Source organism: Phodopus roborovskii, unplaced genomic scaffold (assembly GCF_943737965.1).
Source record: "Phodopus roborovskii unplaced genomic scaffold, PHOROB, whole genome shotgun sequence".
NCBI classification, from domain to species: Eukaryota; Metazoa; Chordata; class Mammalia; order Rodentia; family Cricetidae; genus Phodopus; species Phodopus roborovskii.
In genome coordinates, this window is record NW_026126567.1 from 32101506 (window position 1) to 32120744 (window position 19239).

At 37.3% G+C, this 19239-nt stretch overlaps 1 protein-coding gene across 1 annotated transcript in view; it reads right to left on the reverse strand.

Annotated features, from left to right (window-relative positions):
- Positions 1-19239, reverse strand: part of Taf2 (TATA-box binding protein associated factor 2) — a 53818-nt gene that overhangs the window by 12962 nt on the left and 21617 nt on the right. The window contains exons 13-23 of the mRNA XM_051202734.1: positions 18528-18642; positions 18102-18211; positions 17292-17357; positions 15549-15801; positions 13236-13376; positions 10957-11067; positions 9665-9858; positions 7736-7875; positions 6779-6848; positions 4148-4257; positions 1055-1284 (exon numbers count right to left, since the gene is read on the reverse strand). Coding sequence (XP_051058691.1) covers positions 1055-1284; positions 4148-4257; positions 6779-6848; positions 7736-7875; positions 9665-9858; positions 10957-11067; positions 13236-13376; positions 15549-15801; positions 17292-17357; positions 18102-18211; positions 18528-18642 — 1540 coding nt within the window. The remainder of the gene's footprint in view (positions 1-1054; positions 1285-4147; positions 4258-6778; positions 6849-7735; positions 7876-9664; positions 9859-10956; positions 11068-13235; positions 13377-15548; positions 15802-17291; positions 17358-18101; positions 18212-18527; positions 18643-19239) is intronic.

Consider the following 19239-nt stretch of genomic DNA (forward strand, 5'->3'; position numbering starts at 1 on the left):
TGATGCAGGTACTGGGAACTGAATGAATTCAGGTTATTTGGAAAAACAGTAAAAGCTCTTAATGGCTCAGCCATGGGTCCAGCCCTAAAAGGCTGCATCTTCTGATGTCACTTTCTCCTGACACCTAAAGTGTACATGTGGATACATCAATGTATGTGGGCAAGGTCACAAACACAATGGTTCCCATCTGAGAGAGCTCTTCAGAAGGGGACTTCCTTCTTCCATGTAAGCATCTGTCTCAGTTTTCCCCAACCCAAACCTTAGGACACACTTTACATTCACAATAAATGTGACTATATTCCAGATAACTTAGGGTCAAGTGTCAAGACACCAGTAGGGAGCAGCCAGGAGAAGAGTCTGGGCTGAGTACTGCTGAAAACAGAAGGCTAGATAGAGTATGGCAGACACTGTGTCATCAGTATGAGCAACATTTCTGGAAAAATCCTTTCATGGTGAAATGATTTACACACTCTCTTATTATAGAGCTTGGCAATTTACAATGCAGTTAAGTTTTCTACAGGCAAAAACACAAATTTTAAAAATTATAAAACATAATGTATCATCTCCTCCCAAATCATCAGATTATCCATTCATTCATTCATTCATTGTTTTCTTTTCCAAACCATTTGCCAGGTGCTCATCCTGTTTAGAACTGACCTACAATTCTAACTGTGCAGCAACAACAACTTAAAAGCAGGGTCTCAATTTCAACAGTTTGCCATTGATACACACAGGCAAGACAAGACAGGCTGATGCTTAACAGGCTCTATGAACGGAATCTATGTGCAGTTTTATTCTGTACTATGCAGGAATGAAATTCTAGGGTCCAAAAGAATCTTACGTCATCACACAAGTAGACTAGAGCACATTTGCTATATTTCCCCATGTGATGACAGTGACATTTTATGAATTGTAAACTACTAAGCAAACACAAGCTGGGGGGTTAAAAAGCAGTGACCTGAGGATAGAAAGCTAACTGGTTCAAAGAAGACATTGTCCTCTTCAGGGGTGCTACATAATGAGGCTCTGTATTCTGTACTAATGTGACACTCACAGGGTTCTGAAATCCAGCTAGTTGAGCATGACAGCCTGGGTTACTCGCAGATTCCTGGTTGGCTGGTCCAGCTTCTGGAATTATGGTAGGATTCAAGACAGCTTTTTTCTCTTTTAGATTAAGGACAAGCCCAAGTTCTGGCAAGGGTAAGCAGGAAGGTCTACTGAGGCCAAACAGAGTGAAATACAAGTCCACAGCACCACACCGTAACCTCCAGTCATGTGCAGTACCTAAGAGGCGGACATAGAAAACTTTATTACCACACTATTAATCTTACAAAGTCAATTTCAGAAATTAGAAATTATGAATAAGTTAATTGAGTGTGTGTGTGTGTGTGTATGTGTGTGTGTGTGTGTGCAGGTGCTGTGGTGAAGTGTGGGAGTCAGAGGACAATCTGCAGGTGTCAACTCTTTCTTTCCATCATTCAGATTCCAGGGCCTTCATCTGCCATGCCATCTTGCCAGCACAAGTGAAAATCTGCTATTTAGAGACACAGATCCTCTCTGTAAATTTACTAATTTGAGGTTTTAATACAATAAGAAACTGCATTGGGAAGGAGGTTAGTAGGTAAAGGTGCTTACCACCAAGCCTGACCACCAGAGGTTGATCCTGGGACACCCAGAGTGGAAGAGCAGAAAAGATTCCCACAAGTTGTCCTCTAACTTCCACAGATGCACAACACACACACACACAGACACACACTTTCTTTTTTCTCCAACAGCCAAATACACTCAAATCTATAATGACATAATACAATTATATATAATTTTCCCTAACATGATTATATAATTCTAATCATGAAAAACCTTTGAAAATTTAAGCAAAAAAAAAAAAGTGACTTCTTATATAAGATTCATTCTATCCAGAGGTTAGAATCCTTTTCAGTCCAGCTTTAAATACAAATCCCCCTTTTTACTAATACAAACTTTGCTTGTCCCTCCCATTGTTCACACTGCCTCTGATCCTTTATAAATTTTAAAGCAGGACCAAGAAACTGTTAAGGACTATAGCCTCACTGATTTCAGTTCAGTGTAAATTTTTGATCATGGAGAATTTGTAATTAAAGCAGCAACTATAATTTATCAGGTAGTATCACAAACATAAGACATCGGGTGGACACTGAATTTGTCTAACTAACTTTCAGGGGTCAAATGTTCAGAAATTGTCCCATTAATCTTAAATATCATTCCTTTTGTCCAAAAACTCTTCTCAAGAGATAATAAGAGAATTCTTTATAACTTGTTATGCCTTCCTCAATTTTCTGAGCTATTGTGGTCAGTCACATACACTTACTAATATTTGACATGGCACATTTTGTACCAAAGATTTACTGCTGAATAATTCTTTGGAAGTTTCTGAAGTTTGTGCTCATCCCTGAATCTAAATAAAAGAGACAATGATGTCTTCAACTATCAAGTAAAATATTAAACTCCATGCACATATAACAATCTTCCAGGAGGAGAGAAAGCTAACCAAAAATAACTAACAGTATCTTAGTTCAGACTAGTTTACACTGCTTTCTGGTATTTATTTTCTGTATTAAAAACAAAGTCTACCACTTTCATTTTATCATATTCCTTCAAAATAGCTACACTGGTATATTTCCCATGACTTCTGCACTATATGAGAGGACAGAAGTTATATAGTCCTTAGCATTTCAGTAATAGTAAACTAAATTTAAAAAACTGAAATATTAGAATTTTAGTATTTATGATCCAGCAATGGGCTAGCATGGTAAGTTATCTCTAGAGAGAAGAGAAAGTATCATTCTCAAAAAATTTAAGTACTAGAAAATAAAAAATTAAGTGTTAGAATAAATATCCATAAGTCTTTCTCTACTTGCAAAAACCATTCAAGCAAAGTAATTTCAGCCTAGCTTTTGACTAACCCTTTCAATCAAAATCACAATTTCAGTCTATTAAAAGATATAACAAATACTCTTTAAATATATGACATTTATAAATTAATAGATTTAATAATCCAATTAAATCAGAATGACTTACAAACAAGTGATTACCCAGGCTGCTAAAAATATAGCCACTAATCAAGAACCTGGATTTCCCAACACAGGAGAGTAACTACACAAAGTTCAAACATGCCAAGCGTAACAATGAGTGTTTAATGTGAGGTAGACACTGTGCTTTACAGACACCAGGGTGTTTATTTCTCGGTTTGCAGAAGAAACAGGTTTTACTACCTGCATTTTGTAAATGTAGATTTTAAACTGGTTCTACCAAGAGTAAAAACTGAACTGTCGTTTAACCGATTCCAGCTCCAGGGCTCTTACACTCTGTCCTTGCACTCCCTCATCTCACTCAAAAGGATGGAAACTCACACTATAATAAGATGGCATGCTCTCTGAGATGGAAAACAGTAATATATAGTCTCTAAAACTACAGGTTATCTTTTATTCTACATTTACTCACTACCCTGGAAAAATAAAAAAATAAAAAATTAGTTCTCTCTGAACAAGGCCACTAGGAAGCTACAGAAAAGAGATGCCAAAGACTATGAAGGTTCGTGTTTATAGCCCTTTAACTACTTTAAAAAAATTATAAAATTCTTATTTTTCATGTCTGTAACCACACTATAGAGCAGAGTAAACTCATCCTAACAAATGCCATAACATTAATGTGAAGACCTGAGATACTATTTTCAAGGGTGATGGAGGAAGAACCAGAGAGTGGTCACATAGTAAAGTACATGTAACTTAAGCATGGGGACCTGAGTGTGACTCCAGCACCCATGTGAAAGCCAGGCACTGTGACATGCCCCTGAATTCCTTCACTAAGGAAACAGAAGACATTGGGCTTCCTGGTCAGTCAGTCAGTCAGTCAGTCAGTCAGTCAGTCAGTCAGACACACACACACACATACACACACACACACACACACACACACACATTTCTCTCTCACACACAGATACACACATTCTCTCTCAAACACACACATTTCTCTCTTTCACACACACACACACACACACACACACACACACACTTTTCTCTCTCTCTCTCCCCTCTCTCCCTCTCATATCCTTGAAAATTCTGTGGTAAAATGAAAAGAAGTAATAATTTTGAAGTCACTGCTCTCTTACCAGAATTCATTAGTTTCCATAGCTGATCTACTAGGGCTTCATTGCATAAGGGAGAATCCATGTTCTTTGTAAATGGTGGATTCTTAGTCAACATGTTTAGAATCTTATGTCTGCAAGAATGAAAAATAAATGAATTTTTAAATGACCATTTGCTGACTGGTGATATGAATAAGAAACACTATAGAAGATAAGAAAACTATTTTTCTCCTTTTCCATTAGGTTTAGTTTTATATTTAGTTCAGTTTCTAAATGCTTTATGATGAATTCAAATACCATGTGGATGTAGTTTTGAAGATTATCTGAACTGTTGTGTAACAAGGTCTTCTACAATCTGACTATATACTCTTAACAATTTCATTCTTCTTAGTATTGAAAACAAAAGCAAGCAAACCGACCAACAACCTGGTGGTTAAGTATGAAAATCTGGACTGTAGCAAGACAGTCTTAAACAAAGCAAAGCAAAGCAAAATAAAAATGAATGAATGAAGTTAATTGAAAACACAAAGCATGGTGGTACACTGGGAAGGTAGAGCGAGGTAGATGTCTGTTAGTTCAAGGCCAGTCTGGTCTACAAAGTAAGACAGCCAAGGCTATATAGAGAGACCCTATCTAAAACAAGACAGAAAATACCACTGAGAAAGCAACTGCTGCGTGGAAACACTCTCATCCTGTGATTGTTCATTGCCATAATGACTTTCTAAAGATGTGAACTCAAAACAAAACAAAACAAAACAAAACAAAACAAAAAAAACCTTAGATATTTATTTTGTGTGGTAGTGGTGTATATCTGCCATGGCCATGTGTGTAGATGTCAGAAGACAATTTGCAGGAGTCAGTTCTCATCTCTATCATGGGGATCTGCCTTTATCTGCTGAGTCATTTCACCAACCCCTAACTGCAAACTTGTGCGAGTGTGTGTGGTTTAACATAACCTATATACTAGGGTGATATTAAAGGAGAAGTTTCTCTACTGGGGACATAGAGAAAGAATGTCAATTAAGAAGAAAACATGCTAAACATAACTATGAAGCATACCTCTAAATGGATTTTCAGACCAGACTATAAATAGTGCTCTTGACATTTGAATGAACTAAAACTACAATTCAAAAGCACAACGTGTAATACAACAACTTCAAATATCACAAAACCATGACAATCTGCCTAAAGTACTCTCTTTAGTTCTCAGAAATACAGATGTTAATTTTTAATTATGTAAATTGAAAATAAATGAACACATGTTAAGCTTTGTTTATATTGCATTTACAGCATCTGCTCCCCTTGCTATCAAAGACTAAAGTGTGCATACCATTTTAGAGAAAGAAATGAGGCTGTATTCCGTGCTCTATACTGTAAAATTTGAAGCTATCAGATTTTTTTTTTCCTCTGCATTTCAACTTTGTATCACTCACAAGGACAGATTATTCAAAATATACTATAGATCACAAATCAAGAACATTAAAGTTCTAACAAAATTTCATATAAAAATCTGTGGAGCAAGCATTACTTAAAACACTGAAATGTAGTTACTAACCAAGATGTCACTACTATAGAAGACTCCTCACACCCAGAGGCATTTGAGAGATGCAAAAGCACATTTTATATCATTCTAAAAGAACACTGCCATGTGATGAGGAAAGCTGACAAAGCATTTAAGTCTGGGGTCTAAGTCCTTGTCTCTAGCTGAAACTGATGAGTTATTCTTCAGCTCTAAAATTACGCTCTATCAAGTCAATACAAAAAAAAAAAAAAATCAAATTAATACTACATGTCTACTTTGTGCAAAGAAAGGAAGACAGAAATGGTTAAATTTAACTCCTAAACAAAAACCCCATTGTGTAAAAGAAAACAGCAGGAATAAGTGCAGTTACAAGAGGTAATCACAAAATTTAAGATTTTAAAAAGTAGCAACTCTGAATGAAATGAAGCCAAACAACTGGGAGCTGGTGATGTGGATCCATCAGTAAAGACTTGTCCTCTGGCCTCCACATGCATGCTGTGTGTGTGCATGTGCGTGCATACACAGAGGCAAGATACACACATGTAATAAAAGATTTTAAATGAGCAGAAATCAGGATGCCCTGAAATAAGTTCCCAAATGACAGAAAAAGTGAAATAAATTATCAGGTGGGACACAAAAGGGATCATCCCTATTCATTACAAACTATTAACAAAGAAACTATCAACAATGTATTTGAAAATGCTTTTCCAAAAACAAATAAAGGAAAGTTTTAGAGGGGCAGTGGTGGTGCACACCTTTAAACTTAACACAGCGGGAGGGGGGGAGGGGGAGGCAGATCTCTGAGTTTGAGGCCAGTCACACACAGAGTGAGTTCCAAGACAGAGAAACCCTATTTCAAAAAGAAAAGGAAAGGAAAGGGGACGGGGAAGGGGAAGGGGACGGGGAAGGGGATGGGGACAGGAAGGGAAGGGGAGAGAAGGGAAGGGAAGGGGAGAGAAGGGAATGGGGGAAGGGAATGGGGGGAGGGGAGGAGGGAAGGGAAGGGCCTTAAAAATGCATAACCTATTGCCATATTAAAAAAAAAAAATCATGAACATCTTTCCCTGTACAATAATCTTCAGAAATTATTCAACCCACTTTAGGACTCAAAATTGGTACATTACAATACTAACCTTACATACGGTACAGGGTCAGTCTGAATCATATTAAGTAGCCACTGGAGTTCTTCATAGCTCCGGTCCACTAAAAATAAAACAAGTAAACATATATAATTACATATGTTAATTACAACATATCAAATAGCAAGTGATAAGCAGGGACATTCTTTTGACTTCCTAATCTGAAACTGGAGACTACACTAGGTATTTACAGACTGAATCATAAAGAAAGTAGAATTAGGAAGAGATTCGCATAGGAGAAAATCAGAAACAAGTGTAGGCACAACAGAGTCCCCTATATGGCCTTTGTACTCTGTACAACACTCTGCTTCTGACTGCTAGGAACTTACACAAAAGATTAAAATTGCAGTAGAAGCTAGCTTATGGCACTTTAGTTTACACTTTTTAGAGTATTCCATTGTTTCCGGCATTATTTTTTCCAACCTCTGTATTTGTGAAATATTTTTATTATTTTATCTTTCTCATCTCACTTTCTGTGACTGTCTTCAATTGTACTCTTGCTTTATTCATTGTCATACTCCTTATCATATTCAACTTGAGGCCTAACCTAATTTTCCTGATGAAGTTACTCTCCTGCTTTATTTGCATAGTTACAAATTTTTACACACTTGAATACTTTCATTGAATAGACATTTTCCCTAAATCTCTTATTTTTAAAAATAATGTAAAACTGAATTTGTAGAATATGCTGGCTTCTTCCATGAGTTAAATACAACTATAATTTTAATTTTTTCTATTGTCACCAAAACCACTAAAAGTCAGTGAAGCAAGAATTTAACATAATGGATATATGTAAAAACATCACAGTGAAATTCCCTATTTTGGATGCTAAATCAAAAGTAACCAACAGCAATTAAATTGTCTGCACCGCACATACAATGAAGATACAACAAGAGGGGCTTTCCTATGTCTCTTTCTAAGACGGAACAAGCACCACTTGGATAGAATTACCTTTAGTGTAATCAACAACAGCTTCCAGAGCTGCTATCCTGATGTCCACGAAATGGCCATACTCGGCATAGGATTTGAAAAGAGAGCAATCACTTGGCACATGTCCATTCTTCTGAAGCACCCTTATGGCTCTCAAGCAACTAGTGAGAAAAAAGGTAATTACTTCCTTTGAAGTATCATCAACTAAATTTATTACCTTGGTATTAAGTTTGTCAATCAATTAAAATCCTTATTTACGGGGACTGGAGACAGGGCTCGGCAGTTAGGCACACTGGCTGTTCTTCCAGGGAACCCAGATTCAATTCCCAGCCAGCATCCACATGCCCTCTCACACCTGTTTCTAGATCTGATGCCCACGTGCACTGACAAAACACACATATACAAAATCAAATAGAAACAACTTTTTAAAGACTCATGACTTGACAGGTATCGGTAGTTGAAAATATACTGAGCTGGGCAGTGGTAGTGCATGCCTTTAATCCCAGCACTTAGGAGGCAGAAGCAGATGGATCTCTGAGTTTGAGTCCAGCCCGGTTTACAGAGTTTCAAGATAGCCAGGGTTAAAAAGAGAAGTAATGTTTCAAAAAAAAAAAAAAAAAACCAACACCTGCCAAAAACTTCATGATTTGAATGCATTCAATCCTGTAATGTTCAATTTTTATGACAACACTTCAAAGTTAATATCTAAATACCATAAAAACAAATTTCAACACGTTTGGAGTCTTAGATTCACATACATGCTAACAAAAACACACTTCAGAAAAAAGTACTTAACAATAAAAATATAGTTTAAATGGAGTATTATCTCCACAAATATTATATTCATTCACTATAAAATTGGAAGGCTGGCTGGGTAGGTAGCACATGCTTCAATCCCAACACTTGCACAAGCAGTGGGGGACTGAACCATTGTGGAGGGCAGAGGCAGGCAGATATTTGAGTTCAAGGCTGGCCTGGTCTACTACAGGACAGCTGAAATGCATAGTGAGATCTGTCTTAAAAAAAAAAACCAACAAATAAATAAATAAATAAATAAATAAATAAATAAATAAATAAATAAATAAATAAGGGAGCTAAATTTTTTCATAACCAGTCATCAATCTTAGCAAACTCACACAAAAGCTGACAGAGAACTGCAGTTCTGAAAAGAAGGGTAACAGCTAGGTGTGGGTGCAATGTCAGCACTTGATGGTGAAGGCAGGAAGGTCAGGGGTTACCAAGGTTATCCGTGGTCTCTTAGGCAGGGCTACTTGAGACCTGTCTCAAAGACACTAAACAGATTCTTTACACAATAGTGACTGCTATAAAAAATGATCCTAATAAAATACTTTATTATCAGGAATTTCTAGGGTTGGTGAGACAGCTCGGTGGGTGAAAGCACTTGACGTGTGCAAGGCTTGGAACCTGAGTTCCATTCTGAGTCCACAATGAGGATAAAGAGAATCAAATCCACAGCGCTGTTATCTGACTGCCATCACCATGTGACTGTATATATGTGTGTGTGTGCACATCCACAAAAGGACAAATTGTCTTTTAGAAAATTAGAGGGTACATAACGAAAACTGTTTATAAAACTATAAAGTATAAATTTAAAATTCCATTAAAGAGAGGAAACCTTTAAAAACCATTTTCCAAATATTAGCAATCAATCAGCAGATGACAGTACCATAAGATTTAAATTTCTTATTTTGACTTTATCTTTCCCCCCCCCCTTTTATATTTTGAGACAGGGTTTCTCTGTGGCTTTGGGAGCTGTCCTTGAACTAGCTTTTGTAGACCAGGCTGGCCTTGAACTCACAGGAATCCATCTGCCTCCTGAGTGCTGGGATTAAAGACGTGGTCCACCACCACCCAGCAACTTTCCCCAATTTAGTCTAGTAAGAATAATGGTATAGTTGTGGAAATAAAAAACATTTAAAGAAGCAACACCTGACAGTGATAGTGTGCCTGTAACTTGGGAGAAGTTTCTCCATATTCAAAAAACGGGTTATTTCTTCAAGAATTAGTCGAACATCCGGATTTAAGTTATCCAAAGTTCTGACTTCATTATTCACACTGACAGCAGGTGTGACAGAATTAGCCAGGGCATCAATCATTTCTGCACGGTAATAGTTATCTGAAAACTAAGCCAAAGAATAATTAATAACAGATACAATTAAGGCTTTTCATGAAATATTAATACAAACTATGACTTAAAATTATTTCAGTTCAGAAGTAGAGCACATTTCTAGTATGCACAAAGCACTGAGTTCACCACAGTGAAAACACATATGCACACTACAGATACAAATACAAAATGAACAAAACATCAGTCTGCAAATCCTGTTATCAATGCAAAGCTTCCAATCACCTAGCATTCTAGGTTAAAGTATAAACATACCAGAGTTAAAGATCACTATATAATTGAGGAAAGTATCAAGACAAGGAACAGAAACTCAGAGCTGGAGAGGGGGTTTAAATGGCCCAGTGTTTATCAGCACTTTTTACAGAGGGATGGGGTTCTCAGCACTCACACGAAAGCTCACAGTCCCCTCTAAGTACAGGGTCAGGGGATGTGCTACCCTCTCCTGACCTCTCTGGGCTTCTTCATAGGGTTCATATTCAGAAAAGCAGTACACATGAATTCACACTAGAAAGGAAGGAAGGAAGAACGGAAGGAAGGAAAAGCAAAAGGAGGAGGAAGAGAGAAGAAAGGAAAGGAAGGAAAGAAGAAAGGAAGAAAAAGAAAGAAGGAAAAAAAGGAACTATCTTAGCTTAAAGAAAAGCAACTTGGAAGAAACACGTATTTCAAAGCAGAAAATTCCAGAAGATGAACAAAAAATAATTCAAAACTATCAGTAGCACTATTTTAAACACTGTAACACTATTTTTAAAAAAGCATTTCAGTCTACATGCACAGAATAATGACAATAGTTTTGCTATCTGATTTACTATACATTTTTCCACTTTTGCTCCTTAAACTGCAGGTTCCTCTAACTTCCCTCAGAAGATTTCTGAAACACACACATGCACACATGCACACACGCACACACTGGTTATTCCAGTAAATCATCACGTCCTGTGCCTCTAACTTTGAAAAGGTACCAGGGAGTGACGAATGAAGCTACAAACAAGTATTTCTCCCTCTTTTATTGTTGTCCTGGAGACTGAGGTCCCCATCTATTGTCTTAAAACAAGTATCACTGGGTATTTTGTAATATACATTGAGAAAAACACCTTACCTTATTTTTCCTGTTGTCATTGTACTTGATTAAGTCTAAAATAAATGATAAAACTTCTTTGGGACAAAGATTATGTACATCTCTTAACAAGGCCATGGCTACTGGCATAGTCTAAAAAATAAAAAGAGAGAGAGAAAGACTTTAAGCACACAACCCAATTTATTCATCACTATGAAGAGAATTTCGCCGGGATTAACACAGATATCCAGATGGAGCCTAAGCCCCTATCTCCCCTGTGTCTCCGCTACACACACATCTAAAAGCATCACTGCTGACGTGGGTAAGAAACCCAGGAACTATTCCTATGTGTCTTAGCCCTCACTTGCTGGAAGGAAGTATATATAAATTGTATCAATCCACTTCTAAGCGATACAGTGGAACAGCTGTACAATTTCAGCACTGGCTCATCCTAACTCCCACCTTCTCTCCCCACTACCCTGAATTATCTGTGCCTACTTGCTTACTGCCTTGCTTCCTCACAATCATTTTCAGAGCTCAGAGACACAGGCGTGAGGCATTAAACAAACTACGGCTCTCCAGCTCTTGGGCAGGTAGTAATCTAAAATTCAGTGTACCTTTCTCCTTTCTAAAATTTCATAAACAACTTCCTGTTAGTGCAAACACGACACACACAACAGTAAGTTCTGCTAGTGAAACAAAGCTAATTAAGTCCTAGATAGAAGAGTAGATGCACAGAAATCTTGGTCCTACTTAGAACATGGCAAGCAATCAAGACTTTCCCTTCTAAACTGAACAATAAAAAAAAAAAGGCTCATTTTCTTGCAGAAAGCAGAGAGAACAGTGTACAGTCTTGTTAATTCCAGCACACTGAGGTAGAGGCAGGAAGACTAGGAATTCCAGGCCAGTCTGAGCTACAGGGTAAGCAAAGCTGTTTTAAGTAAAAAGGGGCAAGACACTGAGTCAATAACTAGAATCAGCAGCAGTGTGACAATCTTCATTGCCAGTGTGCCTGGCTCTGCAATCACCTGGGCATGTCTCTGAGGGCATTTCCAGAGGGTTAGCTGGAAGGTTTAATTAGGGCTGCTTATGGGGACACTGTACCAGTTGTCACACCACTGAAGAAAGCAACTCTCCCACTCTCATAGTCATTAACTGTCTTTATACAGTGAGTCCCCTCTGCCCCCCTGACAGAACAGTGAAGGTGCAATCTTGAGTAGCTTTGTGCTGATAATCACTGCTGCAAAGAGGTCAAAACTCTAACAGCCATGCTCTGCCCTAAAGAAGGTATCCTACAACATTCTCTGGGCCTTTTTATTACTTTGGGCCTCCTTTCCACAGCCTTCTGAACTACAGAAGTTGTTTCACTTAAAAACAAAATTTCCTTCCTATCTGCTTTAGAAAAAAGTAGTGTTCATACCTTTTCTTCCAGTTACCTCTTATGCCCTTTCTGTTAAAAAGTCTTTCTCCTCTGGCTTCCCTTTATATCAAACATGCTGGAGGCTCCTAATCTTCCACATGGACCAACACAAACCCCAGTGATTCTGTTCTATGCTTTGTCCTCAGCAGCTGCACATTTCTTCAGTTAAGATCAAGGCATCACTTTCATCCCTTTTCTTTTAACTCCACACTTCATTACTAGTTCAATCTAGTTAATCTAATCTTGGTCTTCACGCTTCTGACTAACCAACTCTGCAAGTGATTCCAAAACCATTCAACAACTAGTCACCTTCTCATACTTCAATGTACCCACACTTCCACTCTCTCTCTCTCTCTAACTTAACACTCATAGAAAGCTTCCTATAAGTTTAACATTAAACATACTATATACTTAGTCTATTTTCTTCATTCTGAAATATGAATGTGACATCTAGCAGAACTGTGACTAGCACTGCCTTCCGTGTGCAGAACCATGTAGCCAAGGCTACATGACACCTATCTCCAAGCAAGCAAGCAAAGCCTTGGTGCTCTTAGCTGAGCTAATTCTGATTCAGAATGTGCTGTCCTCATTCTAGGAGGCCTGTGCATATACTCCATATCTCAGTTCCCCATGTTACCAATCAAAGGCCACCCATTTCTCTTCAGGTCACAAGTAACGTGGATATGATTTGTATAAAGTCGATAAAAACCAGTAACTACTTAAAATAGAGAATCTTCAGAGAAGACTTGTAAGATATACATACACACCTACCATATGAGTAGTTTTCAAGTTAAATAGATATACAATAGTTTGTGGGTAAAAAAAAAAAAATCATACTAGGTGAGCATCAATAAAATTTGCTTAGCATAAAAAACATCACTAAGAACAAAGAGAAAGATACCTTCTGTAGAAAATAACTCTGAAAACTCATGAAGTTGTTTGTTTTCACGATGTTTGGACAAGTTTTACAACAAAACATTCTAGTAAAGAGAGACTTCATGGCTGGTGGTCCTGTCCATGTGCTCACCATTGAGTTTGCAATCTGTAAATAATCAGAGGATGAAGTACTTTTTTATCACCATTGTAAATAACTTTGAAGACATAAATGGCTTTCTAAAAGCCAGCACTTCAGTTCTTGCAAATTAATACAATTTGGTCTTTTATCACCCGTTTCCAAGAAAATATACAAACTCACCCACCAAAAACCCTGACCGACCAACCAAACAAACCCAAGATGAACCAAGAGCACCTACAGTCATTTTACACAAGTTAATTTCTAAATGCCAGCATCCTCTTGAGTTTAAGGAAAACATGTTTACAAAGGCTTCTCTGACTGGGTTTGTCCCTATCCACTTTGGTAGATATAACCCTGATATGTTTAAGCTTACTTATAAGTAAAAACATTACTGTGAGTTTTAAATATTTTTCAGTCTACTAAAGTGACTTATGCTGTATTACTTATCTGGAGGAGAGTTCTGAGGCAAGAAGAAATGGTAAATGTAAGTTCCAGGCCAGCCTAGATTACAAAGTAGACTCTATTCCCCTTGCCCTCGCCCCAAGTCATGTATAAGGCCAGGGGCCTTTAAGTACTTCCATGCTGCTATCTGTCCCCTACTCAAGAGCAGAAGCCAAGCAGAGTGAATGGTTGTCTTCTCTTATTCAAGCTATGCATCCTACTCTTGCTGGTAAAAATCACTGGCCCTCTGTTGGCAGCTGCTAACTCAGAGCAGAGGCTAGAGTCTCCTGCCACTCAGAGGCTGATGAGGCTACAGGTGTACTGCAGTCCTATCTACTATTCTGCAGTGGCTGTCAAGAAAGTAGTGCCACTGTGGTTCTAGCTTTTTAAAACTGATCTGGACACATGAAAAGAAATGCATGCTTCCCAGATGATGATTATATAAATACCTCAAACTAAACACAATTAAAAATTACAAAAGATAATGGAAAAGAACTTTATATACCAAGCAAATGCTAAGTTTAAGTAAGCAAGGCTAGTCTTAGACTACCTGATGCAAAACAGTAACACATTTATACATTAGTAAAATATAAAAACAAATTAATGTGTAAGAAACCCCAGGAAAAGGACTTTCCATAAAGTTCAAAACTTTAAAGAATTTCCTTCCCTTAATGGTGCACATCTTTAATCATAGCATTCAGGGGCAGAGACATCGGATCTCTGCGAGATCAAAAACAAAACAAAAGAAAAAACCTCTTAGTACTGAAATTTTTAGGGCCTATAAAAAAGTATCTGAAATTAAGGATATAATGATTAAATACTTCACCCTATAGTTTTGTGGCTCTGCTATGATTTTAAGAACAATCACAACTCTTCAGAGTAACAATGAAATCTATCCCTAGCATTTTCTCTCTAATATCTGAGAGCATGTTACCACTGATAACAAGACAAACACGAAGAAGCATCAGAGTCCACAGAGATGGGAGCAAGCCCATTAGGCAGATGCTTTAAATACTTGGTAAACAGGAATTCTGCTCAGCTTTCTGCCTGCTTTATTTTGATTTCAGACTTTTCTTTACCCTAAAGACTGTTTATTGACAAATTAACTTTTGCTAGAATGTTAAGTCATACAGACAATTACTGTAGATCATTTATCACTAAGTTCAATTCCTAAATCAAAACAAAATAACTACCATAATAGAACAATTAAAATTTTATAAATTCTCACATAAAAACATAAATTACTACAATCACAGAACTAATTTAAGATTTATTTTATGTATATGAGGGCTCTATATGCACGTACACCATTATGCCAGAAGAGGGCATCAGATCCCACTGTACATGGTTGTGAGCCACCACGTGGTTGCTGGAAATTGAACCTAGGCCCTCTGGAAGAGCAACCAGTGCTTTTAACCTCTGAGTCATCTCTCCAGCCCTCAATCGCAGAATTTGTAACCAAGTCTTTTCTTTGCCTCAATAATATGTTTGCCAATTTAAAATGAAAATAAACATTCTCTTTAGTTTTCAGTCTGGCAAATACATTTTTGTACTTAGCCATTTTTATATCAAGAAAGGTTTTTTTGGTTTTGGTTTGTTTTTGTTTTCAAATCTGTGCTATTACAAGCATTTGTTACAAGCGTTCCAAAAGGTACAGTTACCAAGAAGACTCTAGTGAGTTTTTGTTCATTCTCAGAGCCTTTGAGTAAAGAGCAAAACAGTCATAGAGCAATCTTCCTTTCTCCTGTGTGACCTCACCTTTGCAAGACAGAAGCACGCTGACATTCTCACTCGGTAAAAACACTGCTCTTGCTCTAGTATATCGGTGAGCGCAAGACGTGATGCCGGGGTGGGAAATTTCTCCAAGGCAAGGATAGATTCCTGCTGAGCAACAACATCTCTTTCATAGCGGAGTTCATACTGCCACATAAAATCAGCCTGCTCAAATTCCACCTTCCTCAGGACTGACATATCTGGGTCTATCCTTATCCACAGCAAAGGGGAATCAGCGCTAGGAGAAAACATAGTTTTAAAAATTTAAAGTATAGCTATGGAAAACAAAAACAACATAAGTCACTCCTCAGACTCATCTCTAGACATAGTATTTTCATGCTGTTGACAGTTTTATTAGTTATTAAAATTTCAACAAACTTTTCAGTGTTATGCTAACTTTCACAATCTTACTAACAAGATCTTTAAAATGAAGAGTTGCCACGTAGAATACTAAATTCCAATTTTTCTACTAAAAATATCATTCTGGGCATTTTTACCTGCAATTATGAGATGTCAAACCACAAATGATACAAACTTTCTTTAACTTCCTATAACTGACTATAGCTATATAAACATTATTACCCTTTATAAGAAAAAGAAAACATTTATTTTACTGAATTAATTTTAGTTGACACATAGTATGTTTTAAAATGATGGATTCACATTTAAAGGTGTAGAGGAGCACACCTTTAATGCCAAAACTCAGGAAGCAGAGACAGGTGCATATATGTGAGTTTGGAGCCAGCCTGGTCTAGAGAGACTTCCAACCAGAGCTATTACACAGAGAAACCCTGTCTCAAAAAAAAAAAAAAAAAAAAAAAAAAAAAAACTCACTAGACACATGACTATCTTTTTCAAGAAAGTTCTAAAATCATAATCTGAAGGCAGGCCCATTTTTCAAGTAACATGCAAAGTAAAAATCAAATCTATGTCAATATTTTGAACAAAAGAATAGCACTTTGTAATACTAATTCTGTTCAATACTGGGTGCTCACAACATACTCACTATAAAAATATACTTGAGAAATAACAATCAATATCCTAGCATGTGGGGAGGTAGAAGCAGGAATATCAAGAAGCTGGAGAGATGGCTCAGTGGCTAACACTTCTTGTTGTTACAGAGGACCCAGGTGCCATTTCCAGCACCTACACTCCAGCTCACAGCTGTCCACAACTTCAGTTCCAGGGGATCTGGTGCCCTCTTTTCACCTCCACAGGCACCAAGCATGCATGCCATACATACAGACACACATGCAAGCACAACACACTCATACATGCAAAAGTTAAAATAAATTCAAACAAACAAAAGGTCAGTCTCAGTAAGAACTAATCTGGGCTGTAAGAGACATCGTGTCAGGAAACCAAAACTAAAATACAAACAAAATACAACAAATATCACCTTGGATTCACTTGGAATCTAAACATCAGACTCACAAGTAATACATTGAATCAGAATTGGCATTTCCAGATTCCTCAAGGGAGTCACATGCACATCTGTCTGAGATATACTACTCGAGGAACCACCACGCGAGAGCAAGAAGGCTGTGTAGTTGAGGATGTGCCGTGGCTACACTACCACATTTCTTCTTTTCATCCAGTCTGAACATATTGTTTTATTTTCAGTGAGTTAGAATTTTATTTAATTGTTTCCCTAACAACTTTGCTTGACTTTGAATGGTTTTAAAAACACACATTTTAAAGATAATTACATACTTTTAAGTAACTTACTCCATTGCAGAAAGATCCATGTCAACTTCTTCCCCATTCATCAGCGGAATTTTTTTCTTCTTATTCCTATATTTAAAGAAAAATAAAATTAAAAACGGTGGGATTTCCAAATCAGGATGGAGCCACAGAGCAGCCACAATACAAATAAAGGGTTTCATGAAACACTAAAAGATAGGCCAAAGAGTGAATATATAATGAAATGGAGTTTAGAAACAACAAAATCTACCTTGAAGTTAGAAAAAAGTGGGTGTTGAAAGCAAATCAGCTTGGAATACATGAGATCTCCCCCCCCAACACAAACAAACAAACAAAAAAGCAAATGAACAAATAATTTAAAGCCAGATGTGGGAGCAGAAGCCTATAATGTCATCACTTGGGCAGGAGAGGCACAAGAATTATATTAGTATAGTATACATAGTGAGTTCTAGGCCAGCCTGAACTATAGAGTAATACTATGCCTTGAAACTCAATTAAATAGATATATTAAAAAAAAAAAAATCCAAAAACAGAGGTGTTCCAACAATAGAAAGCAAGAGCTTGGTGTGTAGGAGTACATGCCTGTGATTCTAATATTTGGGAGGTAGCAATAAGAAGATCGAGGCTAGTAGGGCTACGTGAGCCCCTGTCTCAACAACAAAATCAGATGCAAAGTATGTGTGGTGATGTTAACATAAAGTACAAGAGGAGACAAAGCTACAAGTAAGATGTTCTTCCTGTAAACACTTCGCTGTACAACTGGAGCTTTATTTAGGCATTTTCATGTGATATTGGCAGTTTCATCTCCGGTTCACAGTTATGCTCACTGCATACCTTCTGCTTTTCGAATGGCACGGTATATCATGTTTAAGGCTGTTTTCTTCGATTTGCAAGGTATGGTTGAAGGATCCATCTAACTCTTGCACTGTCACTTTAAGTGGTCCCTTTAATAAAAGCAACAGCAACAATGTACCATTAAAAGAATGCTAAAATATGGCCAATCCAAACCCTTACATTTAACAAAGGGTAAGTCAAGATATAAGGTACACTATACCAAGTACACAATGACAGAGTGGAATGGCAGCTGGTGCCAAGGACAAGGGAAGCGAGGACTAGGACTAGGACGCATGCTCTGAAATCTGTCCGAACCCTCATCCCTTCAAGGACTCCCTGCACACCCGTCAGTCACCCCCACTTGAAAGCCCTTCCTCTACTGGAACTGGAGTCGACAGTGCAACAGGCTCTAATAGAAAAACTTACCACGTACTTCTGAGTTCCAGGAGATGTGTAATCTTGTTTTATTTCTAGTTCTAAAACGTTTCGTTTTCTATTAAATGCGAAACTTCCGTAAAATTTTACTACTCCACTCTGGTCTCTGAAGAATTGTAAAGGAAATTTTACATACTAAAACGAAAATGTGCTTTTAAAAAAGCCTATTATATGAACAATTTTCAAATGTATTCCCACCAGATCAAAGTCCACTTCATTATGTCCCAGGTGGCAAAATATTCAATAAAAAATGTTTCCCAGATTAAACAAAATTTCTGAAACATTGAGACACTTGTGTTTTGAAAGTAATGCCACTCCACTGGATTATTATTTTATATATATATATATATACATATATGCATATATGTATATATATATATATAATTTTTTCTTATTTTACATATTGATCCCAGTTCCCTCTCCCCCCCTTCCATCCCATTCCCCCCCACCCCCGACTCCACAGGGAGGGTGATGCCTACTCCACTGGATTATTAATGGTACCTTGAAGTTAAAAATGAAAAAAATTGCCAAGTTCCAAGATCCCATTCAAGCTCCAAGCACATTTATAAGCAACCAGACCATTTCATCTTACAAGTAATACTATAAGCCTGTCTGCTAGAGTACTTACCTTATCACCATGGAGCCTACCTTTCTGTTCATATTAAATAGGACAAACTATGACAAATTTTATAAATATAAGCAT